General features: G+C 40.4%; 1 protein-coding gene across 2 annotated transcripts in view; it reads right to left on the bottom strand.

Moving 5' to 3' along the window:
* Nucleotides 1–231: 231 nt before the first annotated feature.
* ZNF536 (zinc finger protein 536) overlaps nucleotides 232–18,418 on the bottom strand; it is a 347,404-nt gene continuing 329,217 nt past the window's right edge. For both annotated transcript variants that reach the window (XM_057400263.1, XM_057400272.1), the window contains one exon: nucleotides 232–628. In XM_057400263.1, the coding sequence (XP_057256246.1) occupies nucleotides 393–628 (236 nt within the window). In that variant the 3' untranslated portion in view covers nucleotides 232–392. The remainder of the gene's footprint in view (nucleotides 629–18,418) is intronic.

Raw genomic sequence — 18,418 nt, 5'->3', positions numbered from 1 at the left:
AAATCACTTTATTATCCCACCTATATTGTTTGGAAGTACTTGTTGCCAGGTAACTGTTTAGCAGCCATTTTCAAGGGCTGGAAATTTATTTTGCGTGTGTAATATATATATTCAAACATACACATATGAATATATGTATTTTGTGTGTGTGTGTATGTAGACATATTCAAAGAGTGTATGACTGAATATCTGCATGTGTAAATATACATATATGCACCCACATGTGTGTGTACATGTATATATATTTGACTGTTTTCAGGCTCCTGTACACTTCTGGGAATTTGCACGCTGCTCATTTGCATGGAAGGCAGTTAGCCAACCCTCACCCAAATGCAGACCTAAACTCAGTATAAAAGGTTACTGCAGTGTGGAGACGGACCCACCGAGCTGCATCACTCCTGGGCCTTGCTGCCCTCCTCCTTTAGCTCTGCTGAGCTCCCCGGCTTGACAGCTGCAAGTTCCTCCAAATTCCCAGAAGCTTCGGAGTCAATTCTGGAGCGCTTGAACCTGCGGTCAGGATACTGGCTGTTGTCAAAAGGCATGCGATGGACACAGAGAACATGGGTCTTCAGATTTCCCTTCTGAGAGGCACTGTATGGGCAGTATCTGCACTGGAAAGGCCTGTGACCTGCGTGACAGATGAGAGTTGGGTTAGGTTTTTATTATATGTATGCAACAGCCTGACAAAACCAAACAAGCCAGAGCTTCCTGAGCAGAAATCCCTTCTGCTGGGTGGGGGACATGGCCACATGTCTTCAGCAAGGGTAAGAAATCTGTGCTATTCACATGATGCCTAAAAAAACTGCATTTAAAAAACTCTCTGCATCAGATTTTCCAGAGAAGTGCAGCTATTTCACCTCCCTCCTCTGAATCAGCTGTAAATCCGTCAGCCTGTGATCCAAAACGAAACTCTGGTAAATACAGGGCAACTGCATACGAGTCTGCCTTCTTTTACATTTGTTAATTATCTTTTTTATTGAAGTGCAATTTGAGAATGACAGTGTGCAGACCCATAGTCTGATAAACACACTTTGTCTTTGGGTGGGTTTCAGAGTAAAGAATTGTATGTTTTATTTTAATCACAGATTACTTTTTAATGGAAAGAAATAATGGATTGAGATAACAGAGGTCTCAAACCTGCAAACATTTACTCCAGTGAGATTACTCCTGTGAGTAAAGATACAAAAGCACATAAGTGTTTGCTGGACAGGGGCCCAAGGTTATCACCAGCTTTAAAATAAAATGTCCAAGCTAGATTAGAGAAGGAGTGTTAATGCACAAAATCTGATAGATGCACTTGTAGGTGAAACAGCAACCAATTGCAAAAGGAAGTCATGAATGAAAGATATCACTCCCCAGTAAGGCTATCAGTATACTCTCACGTATTTTTCAGATTATTGTGACTTTGAATCTCCATGCTGTATCTGGTTTTGGAGGTTATATTTCAGCAATCACATTTCAACCTATGCTGGGAAGTTGTTGATGTGTTTTACTGGAACTTTATGAGCTTTGTCTCTCAAATTAACTTAAACCAGTACCATCTGAGGTCAAATGCGCTTAGCTTGCTTTAATTTGCTCAAATAAATGAATAAATAAATGTGCCAGACCATCTACATAAAGCCAGGATAAGTGAAAAACAATACCCTATCTCCACATTTGAAGAGCACATTTTCCTTTGCTGTTGTGGTACTACCTAGCCGGCATGAACTAGACACTGGAGTAGCTGGGGGGGAGGACAATGCTTTCCACTATGTGGAAAGGGTCTGGGACCATCTCACCCCAAATTCAGGTGGGAATTTAACAAATAAGTAAATAGATGCTTGTTGTGCACTGGTCTGATGTTACCTGGACTGGGAGAGCAGAGATGGGAGCCTGGGTAACTCCTGGGTTTAACCTTGCGCTGTTGCTGACACACCAGTATGAGCATCTCTAGCAGAGTAAATTCACCTGAGCCAACATTAGTGCTCTGTGTGGCAAAGATAATTTGCAATTTTTACTGTAACATCAAAACTAACACTTGAAGGCTGAGTCCCCCAAAACGTACTGCTTGCTACACGGGGGAAAGAAGCATTAAGTCCAGTCCACAGTTACTTAAGCCCCATGCCACAGGACTGCAGGCATGTTTCCTTTCTCAAGGATGCAAAGCTCCCCTCCACCCTTTGCTTTTACAAGTTGGAGACTGCCAGAAGTGTGACCGCCCCCTCAAGGCCCCTAACCCATAAATCTTGGGATGGAATGTGAGCTGATCTTCTAGTTCTCTCCTGGGATAAAGGAAGACATTTTCCTCAACAACTTCATAAGGAAAAAGAAATTACATCCGTAAGCTGCTAATCATTACAAAGTCAAATTTCAGTAGAAAATTCCATAGCAATAGCAATGGGAGAAACCTATATAGATAATGTTACAGAAATCTGATTGGTCTTTTATTAAAAAAATCAGCTGGAAGAATATGTGGAAACAGTCAACAAAGAGATTGAAGATGTCCCTAGTGGCTCTTAGATTCAGTCCTAAAATAAATCCAGGAGCGCAAATATGCTTGAAATATTTTGAATATAATAGCTTTGAAAACTGGAAGCAGTCTCAAAACTGTGTGGGTATGAAAAAAGTCCAGAGAAAGACTGGTTTTCATTGTTTCGGAAAATCTAGGGTTATTTGAGAAACTCAGGGAAAAAAAAAATCTAAGAAAACTGTTACATCTTCCCCGTTGTTTGTCAGAGATGGATAAACTCACCAGAATTTACAGCTGAGTTCTGGACTCTTTCTTTCCTTCTCCTTTTCCTCCCTCCTGCGTAATGCCTCTGACGGGCATTCCCCGGGGCTCTGTTGCATATTCTGCTTGGGGACGTGCCAAAATGCCTTGGCCAAAGTGGGAGAAATGTTGGGTAAAGGGGAAGGAGACCTGCTCCATGAAGAATTGAAGTGATTTCCTCTTTCTTCAAAGGACAGAGGCCTGCAACTCACATGTAGTGAAATAGGAGACTACAACAGCAGCAGCAGCTCCCTTTCAGTATTCCCAGTGTTCCATTTGACCATCTGACAACTGATTCCCTTGCTAACTTCCCTGCTAAGTTGTGACAAATGGTACAACTTATCCACCAGCCTTATTTACTCTGGTTTTATTGATGCTGTGGAAGAAGCAAAAAGATATCCTGTTTATTTAGTCCTGTGTGCTGCAATAGCCAGAGACTGGTGATATAATAATGCCACTGGTAACTGCATGCAGAGCAACGTACAGGGAGCACAGACAGAGCAGTGGGACTCTGGGAGTGAGCACGCACAACATCCTGTGAGCCATCCTCTGAAGCCCTCAAGCATCACCTAGCATGGAAATACGCTGAAAAGTTTTAGGTAGAATTGGTACCACTAGCCAACAATGTGAAATCTCACCAAGCAGCTCTGCTTTGCCCACGTGTAGCTATCGTCAAATGGCCATCCTAATTCTTTCCATCTAAGAACAAATTCTAAATGAGGAATCCACAAAGCATGGATGGAGCTTACCACCTCACACACACCAGACTAAAAGCAAACTCTTCCTCCCCATCACTGAAGCAAGGTCAGACCCATGCAATTCCATATAGAGAATGTCATTTATTAAATCAATGCAGTTTAATAAATCAGACAATATAAAGTGCACCTACAAGGATTCAGTTCTGCGTTGCCTCCCCCACAACTTACTTTTCAGGCCATCAAAATTTCACATCACTGCCTTGTGAAAAGTAAGTACACAATAAGTTAATTTGTATTGTCACTGTGCAGTACAACTGTGGTAAAGAGCACATTCATTTTTAATCTGGTATGAATAATATATAAATATGTATACAGAGTGAGGGTCATAGGAAAGCAAGTGGTACATTGTTTACAGCAGAAGTAGTACAAAAACTAGAGATTATTCTCACTTGCAAAGATAACAATATCTGCAATTTGCTTGTAACTAAGGGGTGAGGGAAAATGCCTATTTCTCTTAGGTATCCCACCCGTTAATTTTAGCTCAAAAACTTCTTGTGGGCACTAGGCTCTTAAAATAAGCCTTCCCAGATAAGTTGGCAATAAATTCATAATGTTTTATCTAGCAGTGGTTGGAAGGTTCTCTCTTAGCCAGCTATACTTCATATATATTTTACCCACTCTATATCTTCCAATAAAATTATATGAAAGCCCTTCAGAAAAAAAAAAAAAAGAAGAAGAAATTTTCCTGATAGTTCAGGAGATCATGTGTAATGCATTGCATTTGTAGTAAGGAGAATTAGAGTGAAGGTGGGCCAGCGAGCGGGGACAAACTATGGTGCACAGACTATGGAGGACAATGTATTGTTTGCAGCTGAAATAATCCTGCTCTGGAGTAATGTTCTATGAAGCCTGTGACTGAGCGTGTGCTCTGGGTGGAAGCTGACAGCCTAACGAAATAGAACAGCAGAAAATAGTAATTAAAAAAATAGCTAAAATGATAAAGGTCACTGTATTCAAAGAATGTTTTTAGAAGGTGCTGATTTCCCTGGGAAAGGTGATAACCTCCAGCACCTGCGGAAACCACTCCTCTGAACATGATCTAAACCTTCTAGGATCAGACCCACCATGGCAGCAGTGCTGAGATGACCTATGCTCATCATCTTCTCTAGCTTTGACTGTACCTTGGAGAGAGCAAGGAGTGTGGATGGGAGGCATTTTCTGGTTAGGATGGGGAAATTTTGTGTGGGAAAAATCTCTTAAGGTTTGAAACTAGTCCACCTTTTAAAAAATATATGCTGCTTCATTAATTTAGGCTTTGATAAGAAAAAAAAAAAAGTTTGTTTTCTTTTCTTTCAAGTTTGCGATCTGATATGTTGCTTTGTGACACATCATGTCAGCCTGCATCAGTCACATCTCGTTAGGTTTCATAACGTGGCATGACTGATGCAGCCCAACATGGTGCATTAGCTGAACAGAGTCAGAAAATGCAAATTCTGAGAAAGACACAGATCTCAAAGTCTGGGGCTTAGGACCATGTAAAGGGAAGTGTATTTAAAGCAGGGTCCTTGGACTGAAACAAAGCCATTGCCCATGAGTTGTGAAGGATTCAAATACTTGCCAAAACTATTTTGCTTTGTCTTATCTTTAAAACTCAAAATGTATTATTGGAACACATAAAAAGTCAATGTCAACAAGGTGTCATTTGGTTACTTACTGTTATCCAAACACCATTAACAGTTACTAATTTATTAAGTTTGATGTAGATCCATTATTTAAGATTAGCACAAAGCAATACACAGATCAGGAAGAGAGAAAGAATGATGAATACTAAAATCTTTTTCATTAAAAATAATCATTTACATGGTCAAGCCACATTAATTCTCCACTTCTAAAAATATTTGATCAGTATCCAAATTCTATAAAAATTTCCACAAAGAAACATCTTATTTTTGTGGTATTACAGGCACATATGTAGGGGTTTGCACTAAAACGTAAAAATGGGCATTGAACTAGTCACATGAATAAGATCAGGAATCTATTCCAGATTGTTAAAAGTGTACTAATCACAGCAAAATCATGGCTTTCTCCCAAAGCAGCAAGAAAATGGTAATTTGAAAGAAAAATGCCAATAATACATCACACACAAGCCGTCTGTTGTCCCCACTACACCACTTTTTATTATATTGCATATGTGTGCATATATACACACAGATACATGCATACAGACACACAGACACACAATTTAATGCATAAATTTAGGGAAAAGGCAGAAGAGCAATAAAATGATGAACAGAAAACAAATGCTGTGCAATGTACTATAAATTATAATTAAGTCCTGAATAAAATGTGTTTCTTAGATATGACATTTTTTCCCCTAAAATGCAAAAATGGCCATGATTATCTGACAGAATGTTTTCCCTTAAATGGCCAATGGCTATAGCACTTACTGCAATGCAACTTACGGCAAACTGATTTCAGATTTCTTTGCCTGGTTTAAGAATATTCTTCCAGTGAAAATCAAAAATAACAGCAATTACCTCTTTAAAACAAATAAATTACTCCCTCACTAAGAAATATTTGAAAAGCCTCAAAGATCTGAATTTCTTGGAGGCAAATCTCTTTAGCTGAGATGTTGGACATTGAAGATCTGGACTTGACCTCCTGGGCTGCTGTAGCAATCCCAAATGGCCAGGATCACCTGTGGCTACGACCAGGCACTCTTGGAGGACCAGCTGTAGTGGCTTAGGATGGATGGCCACTGCCTCCTGCACCATAATGCTCAGTCCCACAAGGTTGCTGGTGGAACGGTCCTTATAATCACACATCTGCTGCAGTGCAAAGTCAGCAAGCTGTATTCAAACCTCCAGTGAGCCTGGACCTCCCCAGGAAGAGCTGCTTTATATCTTTTTTCCTCCACAAGCTTGCATTTGAGGTAAAATCATCTTTAAACAGATGAAGTGTGTATTGCCTCAGCAGTAACAGCAGGCAGTGCAGGAAGAAAGACTTTTTGATCATCTCCAGTTCTCTGACAGTGACCACTGGGCTGAACTTAAAGCTTTCTCAGGCCAGGTCCCAGGAATCTTGGTGAACACTGCCATTTTAAAGTAACACTATTACAGCATAATAATAAATATTTGCAAAGGGAGAACTATTTTCATTCAAATCTCAGCTAGTGTGATTTCCTTCTTTTAACGTATAAATTTTCATAAATACATTTACTATCCACTGTAAACATCCCCGGTACCCAAGAGAGCAGAATGGCTCTAAAGCAGTGTCGTGGTTTAAGCCCAGTCTGCAACTCAGCCACGCAGCCCTTGCTCACTTCCCCCCCTTCCTTCCCCCGCTCCCGGAGAGATGGGTAGGGGAATCGAAAGAATGTAACTCCCAAGGGCTGAGATAAGAGCAGTCCAGTAACGAAGGTATAACACAAATCACTACTGCTACCACCAGTGATAACAATGATAAGGGAAATAACTAGGGAAGAGAATACAACCAATCACCACCTGTCAACCGATACCCAGCCCAACCCCAGCAGTGATCTAGCCCTTCCAGGTAACTGCCCCCAGTTTATATACTGGGCATGACGTGCTGTGGTATGGAATACCTCTTTGGTCAGTTTGAGTCAGGTGTCCTGTCTCTGCTTCCTCCCAGCTTCCCCTCCTCCCTGGCAGAGCATGAGACTCAGAAAGTCCTTGGTCAGACTAAACATTACTTAGCAACAACTAAAAACATCAGTGTTATCAGTGTTGTTCCCAGGCCAAAAGTCAAAACCACAGCACTGCATCAGCTGCTAAGAAGGAAAAAAATAACTGCTACTGCTGAACCCAGGACAAGCAGCCATTCTGATCTGCATCACAACAATATGGAGGGGAAAATACTGAATAAATATATTTGTCCAATAGATAATAATGGCTCTGATTGAGCCATTCCACATTGTTGGTCTCAAAATATGCATTTTATAAAATCCCCCAAATAGAAGACAGATTAAAGTACATCCAATCACATTCATATATGTAATAAAAGTTTTTATAAAACAATTGAAAAGTATATGTTTATTTATACACAGGTCCAGGACCAACCAAGAACCAGACCAGCTACTGAAATCCCCCCTCACTAATACAGAGCAGACAATTCTAGGGGCAGCTTAGGTCTGAACATATGAACTGCCATCTGGAAAAGCCTTTTTCTTACTGTGGGTTACAGGAAAGATCTTAATTAGGGGAAGATAAGCTTGGGGTGAAGACCCATCTTATGGGAAAACACAGCCACTAGCTTGATAATAAATAAACACATTATGGGCAGTTGAAAAACTTGCTCTAAAACTAATAGGACTTATGCACCTGTGAAGTCTACTGTGGCAGGTTCGCTACCCAGAAGGAATCCCCCATAAGGATTAACATGGTGCAAGGCATGGTCCCAAGGCCAGCATCCACCCCAAAGCCATTGTGTGGCACCGTGGCCCTGCTGCTTTGCCAAGATGAACATTCAGTCAACAAGCACCTGTAATAGCAGGGAGGCAAATTATTGAACCATCACTGGCTGCAGAAGAGCTGGAGAATGAAAAGGCCTAATCCCTAACTAATTTGTTTAAGGATTTTTACTTAGGAAAAAAAAAAAAAATTCATTCATCAGATCAAATTAAACCCTCAGGTACCTACATGGCATTTCTGAAATGTAATCAAAGGTGGAGTCTGCTCTTGATTTAGTATATTATACAGTGTTTGGTGTTTCTGAATAGGTATTTTAACTTGCTGATGAGTATACTAAAGGGCTTAATGATGACAGGCAAAAGCAAAAGTTGGTGCTATACTTTGTCTTTAACACATATTATTAAAATATTAAGTTAATTTCACACATTCCCCCTAAACTAAAAGCTGTACTTTAAGCAGCAGTTCAATTCCTGTCTCAAAAAGTTACTAATTAACACACACTACATTTTATTTTAAAAGCAAAAGAAGAAGAAAAATCCACCAGCAAACCAGGCCTGCTCTGTGAAACAGTCAAAGGTAGATCAGTGTGACACAAAGGCTGACAGCCACCTGGACAAGCATGACATAAAGAAGCAAGGAAAAAATTCTGCCACTGTCCTTCATACATAAGCTTTTAACTCACTAAACAAAGCAGTCACAAAATTATGGAAAACATCACTAATTTAACACTTGTTACCTTTGTTATATAGGGCATGGAAATTATAATTATTTGGAAGTAGATGGAGGAACTCTCTAGCCCTCAGCAACACACCAGGTACAAGCAAATTACAAAATGGTCAGTGAAGCCGCTCACAGTATAACAGGGACTTGCAATTCTGAGAAAATAAACATTTCCCATTACTTGCAGAGCTGATAAAGTAACAGGATTACTCAACTCCAGACACTTAGCAAAGAATTTTTTTCTTTTACAGAAGAGTAAGCTTTTCACACAGGGCCTTTTGATTTCAACAGGAAATAGATCTTTCCTTTGAGAAAAGGAAAAGCATCAGCAGAATAGCTGAAAAGGTCCTCCTAAACAAATCTTAAACATTACATGAAACTCGTGGGACAAAAATGTTGAAAAACAGCTGAAAGCTTTGCTTTCTAAGGACCAGTCTATTCCAGCCCACTGTACAGGGTGCATCTGCCCTTCACAGCAGAGACCCTCTGCACAATAGCATACCAGTTGGGTTTTGACATGAAAACATGGGTTATGATCTCAGCGTCTCAGAGGGCTCCAAATGAGGTTAGTGGGAATGCTGTCATTGATTGAGCTTGAAATGCCAGTCTATCACTGTCCCATGCTTTGGGAAATTTAATTACATTAAATTTTTCATATTTATTTACTTTGGTTTATACACATAAGTAGAAGACAGTTCTTATCAAGGGCACTAGGTACCTGTTGTAAAAAGCAAGCCACCTCCCACTAAATTTATCATTTAGAAATCAATTTAGAAATTCCTCATTCATAATCCCCTTTGTAATCCTAAACTCACAACAGTTTGTCCAAAAAATGCCAGCATCCATCTGCAGCCATGCTCCCCATGCTGGTACCAGTTCTTGTTCTCCCAAATCCAGTGCTTCCCTTCATATCTGCAGCCTTACATGAGAAGAGGAAGGCACCTGAGCCCAGGGCATACAGGGGTTACAGCCACTCTTTCTCTTTTCAACAATCTTTTCTTTCTCCCCTGCTTTGGGCATCCAAATAGACTGCAGCTAATGGAATGTATTTCAAAGGTAAGTGGCAGGCTTTTCTTTAATATTAACTAACCCTGAGTTCTTCTGATTATCAAAATTACATGTTCAGAGTCCCACCTTTGCCTTTACTTACATATTTCAATTAATTGTGATGTCTATTCACTCCTTCAGTTATTTTAATCACATCAATAACATTCCCATTCTAACCCCCTTGAGCAAAATATCTCAGTTTTCCTACTAGGTCATTCACAAGTTTTCTGTCTAATGTTCTGTCATATTTTTTAATTGTCTCAGTAAATATTTATTATTTCAGGGAGCATTTAGGACTCCTGGAATGAAGCTCTATTTGAATTTAATGTACCTATAATTTCCCAGAATAAATGCTATACTGGTAGCCCTGGGATTTTAGTAAAGACATCATGCAATTCAGGGGTGCCAATAGGAAAGGTCTTGTCGGTGATGATATTTCGCTTCCAGATGTCCTTTATTCTAGTGATTTATAAATACAATAGCATTTTCTCTTTCACTCTGGGCAACTATCTTGAGCTTATTTATTTTATTTGGTGGAATGGAATTTAAAAAAATGCCATATTCAGCTTTCTAAATTTCTCCTGCCCACATTTCAACGTGTCACATCCTCATTTGGAGCTGCACAGGACAGCCACACACTGACTGCCCCTCTAAGCACAGCCAGGTAAAGACCAGAAGCCTCTTCATCAGCTCCATGGCCTACAGATCACCTGAATGGGAAGGGATGGAATTATCATGCGTTGTAATACTTCCTGAAGTGAGGGCCCAAAATAAAATCATTATTTTCTGTGTGCATGATGTCACTCAGGCTAAGCATTTTCTCCTGTAATTGTAGGTGTTGCTTTGTTACATAACTGGGGTAATTTAGATGCTGTTTTGTCACATTACAAATCGTCATGTGCCTCATGATTCCTCATCTACAGCAACATGTTAATAAAGAGCCTGAGGAAAACCAAAACACTTTAAGTAAATAAATATCCAGGCTAGTTAATATTTCTAATTATCAAGTAGCACACAACTTCACTAATTATTCCACTAAAACGTTACTATTATCTGTTTATGGGATTTTGTGAGCCTAGTTCACAGCACAACTCATTACAGGCAATGCTGCAGCAGTATGTGCCATTGCTGCACTGAATTACCAGAGTGCAGCCTGTGTGGGAACTCCCAGCAGCCCACCTCTCACCAGGCATTTCCTCCATAGGAGTACCTACAGCTAATGTCTCTGTGGAAAAAAAAAATACATGATATTTTTATCATGTCCCATCCAACAGCTCAGGAGCTCAAACAGTAAAAATTAAAATGCTGCAAAGAATAAATTGAGCATTAACTTTGCAGGACCTCTCCTCCTGGAAAGTGTGGTTGACGCTGTTGCAGAAAAAGTGTCTTTTTTATTAAGTCACAAAGGAAATGCTTTCTCCCCTTCTCTTTTCTATAAAAGGCTCTCTAAAATGAAAGGTGTCAGACTTTGCTTTTTCTTCTTGGCATGATCCAGAATGTATGGCTGAGGAATGACAGATGTCTGCAACCAGCTGCAATGAAGCATGCTAAAGTTTCAGTCTAATCCACTTATTTCACTGCAGTCACGTAAACCAAAACAAATGGGCAGTGCCTTACATTATAAAAACACAGCAGCATTACTTTGTTGCATAATGTAGCTGATACGCCATCTTTTTATCATTTTTTCTACTGCAGAAAGAATTCACCTTTTTATTAAAAATAGCCCCTGAAAGTTCTCCTTTCTGCTCACCTCGATTTTTTTCTTTTAGTGTCACAGCAGTCTTGCTATGCCCCATGCATTACTCAATATGCTGCTATTATAAAAACACTGGAATATTTTTCCAGGGAAGACTGCTTTTGTTTTTAAAGGCATGATCTGATTCAAAAGCCACCGGGCCTGATTCTGTTCTTGTATCCTTGTTCCCAGCCCATGGTTTGAACAGCTCTGAGAGCAGGCAGGATTGGAGCCACCATTACACCAGTATGTGTTTTGGTTGTTTAACAAGTGCACCAAGCACCTACCCTTACTGGGCAACAATCCCCACGTTTCTGCTTTTTGCTGATCAAACTGGAAATGCCAGCAGAGACACAACTAATAGCCTTAAATCTACTTGACTCGCCTCATTCAAAAAAAAACCCTCTTTAATGAGGAGCAAAAGCCTTTGCCAATGTGTACTGAAGCTCCTGAAAGACCCCCTGTTTTGTTATGCCAGAGGGAGGATAACCTAAGTGAACATGGCATTGCTTCCTGGGAAGGGAGACCCTGCTTCACTCCAGCATGTAGTGCAGCAACCTTTTGAACCCTCTCTCCTTTAATCCTTGTAAGGAAAGGGAAAGGATGAGGAGTGCTGAGGCTCCCTCCGTGCCAGCAGTTCCAACAGCTGGGAAGCACTCACTCTTTCAGCGCAATTCATAAAAAAAGATGTGTTGGATTTCGCCTATGGCAGAATGGTGTACGATTTCTGGCCCTTCAGGCTAAAACAATAAATGCAAAGAGGAAAATTTGAGATTTCCCCCCTTAAACTTCCCACAACAACCTCAGCAAAACCACATGACTTGTCTTGTACAATCTCCCTGGTGTTTTCAGTGCTACTTTGGCAGGAAATCAGAATTACTGTTATATAAATTCCATCTGATGCCAGAGCTACCATCTGTGAGTAAAACTGCTTCACCTACGTCTGCCGGCAAAGCCACTCTCCCAGAGACAAGGGAGAAGGGGAAAAAAAATTTGATTAATTTGCAGAATGCTTGTGATTTGCTCATATATTATTATAACTGCTCATCAGCACATGACAAATTCCCAGCACTCCGCACAGGAACCCGTACAGTTTCAGCAGTTTTTTGCGTCGGCACCTGACAGACTGCAAAGCCACTAATGACTTTCAGATGCTTACAAACAGTAATTCTATCTTCAGAATAAAAAGAAAAATCCGTAGGAAGAAAAGAGTAGAGTTAGTCTATTCCATTTCCTTCCTGTATATCAACATGATTTAACATTTCAGGGCAGCAGTGGTTCCAGGATCACAACACGGCTGCTCCTTGCCTGTAAAAGACAAAGACTGCCAATCTCAGGGGGAAAGGTGGAAGCAAAAGCCGGTCTCCGAAGGCTTTTGCTAAACCAGCTCCATGGAGAGCCAGATACAAAGCAGGTAGGCTAGGAAAAGGCACACCTACCCTGCAGTACTGACATAAAACACTGGCTCTCCCCAGCACTCCTGAATTCCGTATCTATTTTCCAATTTTAATACTTCTGATAACCTTGTGCATTTTCAGGGAACACATCTGCTTCCTAACTGCAGCCGAAATGTTTTTTTCCCCCTTTAAAACTATGATTATGCTTTCTGAAGCACTGTCTGTGTGCTTGATTGCCTGTTTTAGATTAGAGATTTTAGCAAAGAAACAAAGACTTCAGAGTGCACATCAGTCCTGCATATGAGAAACCACAGAAGGAATAAGCAATAAAATGTGATGCACCATCTGTCCACAAACAATAACCTGGATGTTCTGAAGGCTTACAAATTATTTAGCACACAACCTCACCGAATTATAGGACCCTTAAATAGAGCAATAGACTGGGAATGAGAACCTCTTTGATGTCCTTTTGTATTTTTTTTTCCCCCCAACTCAGCCCTCGATTGATTGCTAAAAGTGGAGGTATTTCTCAATGACTGTTGGAGCAAGTTGATTTTTATTAAGTAGCTCTCCATAGAATATTTTGCCACAGATCTGAACAGTGGGTATACGCTGCCTCTCTGGCCCTAGCCTGCTGCAAACAGATTGTTAATCAAAAGACAGTCTAAAAGAATAGTCAGTTGGGAAATTCAGTCCTAAGGGCAAAATGCTGCCCTCGGTACTCATGCGCAACTCTCACTGGCTGCCACAGGAGCTCACAGGAATGCTCAGTGAGGAATTTGACTTTATTAAGTACTAGAAGGTTTCTGACTGGACTCTTGTGGAACAAATCTCTAACAAAGAATCAGATTTTCCCCTTTTCTCTCTCCCCCCCCCCCCCCCCCCAGTTGTATCCTGCTCCAATTAAAAATAAAATGACATTTTTCTTAGCTGTCATGCTGAAGCACAGTGATCTTGCATGCAAAATACATTAGCAACTGAGCACACTCCAGGTACTGTAAACTGGAGTATGTCAAAGCTACTGGATCCCTAGACAAACCTGGCAGCCCTCAGCAATCTGCACGTATACCAAAATCAAGACACTCAGAGATTAGTGTTTGGGCTAGAGGATTTTGGTTCACCACATTTAACTGCAATATCATGTAAAAAAACAACCAAATGAATATAAAAATTACTTTTTTTTTTGTTTAATATGCAGTGGATTGCAAGATTTCTAAATCTACAGTTTCATTCAACCTTATCTCTATATTATAAATTCCTCAGCTTTTAGTGAACACTAGCATTTTTTTTTCCTATTGAAGCACACCTCTACACACATGCTCCAAAATAAATTAGCATCCCTAAAAGCCACACACTTAATTTTTAAAAGGAAGAGCTTTGTTACCATTTATTAACAACCTGCCCCAAATATTTCTTTTTCTTTGGTTTCCATAGATTTTTTTTTCTGCAGCTTTTCTTAACACAACATTTCCCAAGCCAGCTCTCAGCTAACAAACATCCAGACCAACCTACCTAAGGTCTTCATAGTATGCCCTTTACTCTTTGGTCTAGATGACAGCTTAAAATTAGAATTAAAAAATAGATATTTGAAGATAGAATTTTATTTTTTTATATCATATTCTGTTTGACGAACAGGGGCCAAGAGGGAGGTAACTCTATAATTAACTTTAGATATGCCTAATGTAACTCCATTATCATTGATGAGTTTTATGGAGAGACACTGAGAAGGAAATGTGCCTTCTAGAGTTTCATTATGGTGCCAGCACTATCAAAGAATATTTCAGTACTTAAGCCCTGATTCAGCACACTGCGGAAGGTTAGGCACGCTGTAAAGCCTGTAAACCATTCCATGGACCTATGTAGAAAGGTGTATGTGTTTATGCAATGCACAAGTGTAAGTTGTCTCTAAGCTGGGGCCTTGTAGCCTAACCCTTACTTCCAAATATTCAAAAAAGTGACATGGAAATGTGCCTGGGGCTAGAAGCTGGCACATCACATTGTTTCTTTGAGAATCCACATTTCTTTTGTATCTATTTTTGCATTTATTTTTATGTGCTATCTGCTCCTGGTGTGAAAGGGGCAGAGGGCCTCGAGGATGCCATGTGCATGAGGGGCCACCAGCCCATCATATTATGGACGCATCCACATCATTGTTCTGGCCACCACCTACCTGTGGCCTGGAGCCCCCCTGGCCAATGAGAGACCACCAGCTGCTGAGTGGGAGGTTGGTAATTTTATTGTCACTACAGGTCACCAGGATCTTGCTGGTTGCTGTACATGTTGCACACAGACCAATAATCAACACCCAGAGATGAGGGGTGGCTTTAGCTCTTGTCCATGTCCCTAAACATGAGGGTTGCCACAAGGAAGTGCACATGATGAAGGGCCTGTTAGATAAAGGGCCAGGTGGGATGGGGCTTTGGGCAACTTGGTTTAATGGAAGGTGTCCCTGCCAGTGGCAGGGGGTTGGAAGTAGATGATTTTTAAGGTCCTTTCCAAGCCAGACCATTCTAGGATTATATGATATGCAAAAAATCCATTAGATGTTAAACACCAAAATCCTTTTCCAATAACTTCTGTGGTAGTCAGTACACAGAGGACCAGACACGACTGAGGATTTTATTTTGAACAAAATTGTAGAAGTCCAAGATACAGAAGTTTCCATGGGAGTGGGACTCAAAGTGCCCATTTAGAGTATTTGGGTATTTTTTTTTATGATTTAAAGTGATCCATACCTATCTCTGAAGAACTTAAGCCAAACACAGCATGTCAGGTAGCAAAGAGGCAAATGTTCCTTGCATCAGTACCTGGCACACCGACACCTTGCTCCGAGCCATGCTGCCTATGGGAGAGCTGCTTAGTCTTGCATAAGCATCACTGACTTCCATCATCTTCCAGAGAGAAGGTTTACTTATATGAAATCAATGGCAGGCTCCAGGCTTTCAAGCAAACTGATACTCACTGGGGTGTCTCTGTGTATAAACCAATCACTTTGCAACAAACCTAATGTATACAGTGGTTAGAGGAGGCCAAAATATTTGCCTTCTGGAGAGGCCATGCAATTCCTCTGATTTCAACAAATAATCTGACCTGTGTAACTTTTCTCTATCTACTGTTATGCTAATCAGAATGGAGAGGTCTATAAAGGTACTTAAAGAGACAACTAAAAAAATTAATCTGTGGTTTAACTTAAAGGTCAACTCAATACATATTGAGAAGTCAACTGAAATGCTGCCATTAAGTATAATCACTCCTTCTAGGGTGGTAAATACTGCATGGAAATACCCATCAGGAGCCAAACTCTGATCTCAGACGAATGCAGGACTGGATCTGCACACGGATGGAGGAGAGCTGGGATGGTGTTGCGCACAGAGGCCTGCCAGTCTGAACATTTGGGTATCAAGACCCAGGCCACTGGAAAAGCTCTTTAAACTCCATGGGATGGGATTAATACAATGAGATATTTAAAAAATAATAATCTGGGTTTCTTTTTGGACTTTCCAGCTTTCTGGATTCCTGCTTTCAAACATTTTTCATAACTGTAAAGTCTAAGTAATTACTTTCTCATAAAAAGAAAGGAAAAAGGTTTTTCTGTAATCACATGGCTCTCACATGGTGAGAGCCCTTTGGAAACAGGAAGCTGCCCTAGCCATCCTAGTAAAATTGGACAAGCTGTGGGACCCTCGGCCCTCATTCCTGCTTCTGGGCTCTCTGACAGGTGTGCATTCAAACCTGTTACTCTGTGCATGATCCTCCACATCCCAAACTAGTAATCCTGCTCCTTAATAGAAAGAAGCAAATTGAATACAGCTTAAATAGCATTTTCTGCATGAAAAAAACCCTTATTCTTTAAATTTTAATATATGGGAGGTACATTGTAGGCAATATGTTCTGAAATAACGTTAAAGATTTGAATATTGTGCCAGGGGAGGCACAAAGGTCAGATTCAAATCCTGGACGTGGCATAAAAAATTTAGATAAAACTGTTTGCATATATTTTTGTGTAGCATGTGTCCTGACAGTCTCACCATCAGCATGGGCTCCAGAATTCATAATCCACTATGCTATTTTTTAAAATAGTTTGATTTGTTTATTAACTGTGCTTTCCTATTTCCATGAGATATAGACATCGACAGTGAATAGACCTTTTCTAATTGAACTGATAGCTTGAAAGTGAACATGTCCTTGAATTTACACTGAAAGATAGACAGTGATTATTTATAATAAGGGATTTAGTCAACTGCCTTTCCATTTGTACAGCAAGGACTTTATCAACAGACCATGTTTAGGTAAATAGTGCCAAATAAGATAAATTCTGTATTAAAGGACGAATGTCTTGCAGTGTCAGATGTACATGGAAGAGACATTTGGCTGATGATATGTCCTGTAAGTATAAAAGAGAGTATTAAGATAACACTCTATGCTAGCATTAATACATCAAAGTTCTGGACTGACCTGTTTCATCCAAAGTGAAAGAGAGGATGCTCTTAATTCCTATCCAAGATTAATTTAATTCAGGAGGCATTCAGCCTTATGTCCTCTTTTGCAGCTTTATAAGAATTGCTGGATTTGCAAAATAGCACGGCTGTACGTATGGTAATAAATTATCTGTGTTTGTCTAGCCAGAGTTGAAGCCTTTCTTTAAAAACACACACACACACACACACGCACACACACACACACACATACAACTCTGGCTCGGTGAGCTTGCTTTGCCCACAATATTAGAGCTCAGCTATCTCCTTGCTGAAGGGCCTATTTGTCTGCTTTAAGTGAAATCACTCAATTCTCAAAAGTCAGTGGAGGACTTTGGAAGGGGGAGGGCTGGGAGAGGCCACTCCAAATAAGTTCCATTAATCAAAAGACACAGTCTAATGTAACTAATATTTTACAATTAGAGAAGACAAGATGGAACTAAAAGCCATCTATCTCTCTTACACCACATGATCATCGATTCATAATCAGAAGACTGAGAGTCGCACAAAGATGCATTTACAGGGGCTGGGGGAGGGGGCCTGGTCGGAGCCGGAGATAATGAACACGATGAGAAGGAGCGGTGCTGAAGGCTGGGGAAAGATGACAGAGTGGTTCAATGGTGACAGATGACACGAAGATGAGTACTGATACCTGACAGGCAGCGAATGATGACTGCAGTCCTTTCCCACCATTATGATCCTCAATTATCTTGGTAAGGACTAAGAGGAAAAAAAAAAAAGCCCAGCCGAAGTGGCTCAGCCCATCCGTTTATTTATAAGCTGGGATAATGCTGGAGTGTGCCAGGCTGCTGGAAAAGGCCACCTTTTCACAATTGGATCAGCACTTTATAGGAGCTGTAGTTTTCATTGTCAGCGCTCATGGGCACAAGGGGAAATGGGTAAAATACAGTACTTGTCCATCTGTTTTGTAATAAAATTCCTAAATCTTCAAAGGGACTTATTTTTTTTCTTTCACTGCCACCTTCAGGAAAAAAAAAAAAAAACCTGGCCTAATAAAAAAAAAAAAAAAGAAAAGAAAAAGAAAACTCTCTTTGTATTTGCATGTAGAATTAGGGGGCTGCAGCCTGTGCTCCCGAAATCACACGCACAGATTTATCCCAATGTGTAATGCGCGGTGGGGAAGGAGCCAGTGTGAGCAAGAGCCGG

The sequence above is a fragment of the Pezoporus wallicus genome, unplaced genomic scaffold (genome assembly GCF_028554395.1).
Source record: "Pezoporus wallicus isolate ANWC-B61680 ecotype Strahan unplaced genomic scaffold, APGP_CSIRO_Pwel_v1 contig_13243, whole genome shotgun sequence".
Lineage (NCBI taxonomy): Eukaryota > Metazoa > Chordata > Aves > Psittaciformes > Psittacidae > Pezoporus > Pezoporus wallicus.
This window is presented reverse-complemented; position numbering and strand designations above follow the sequence as displayed.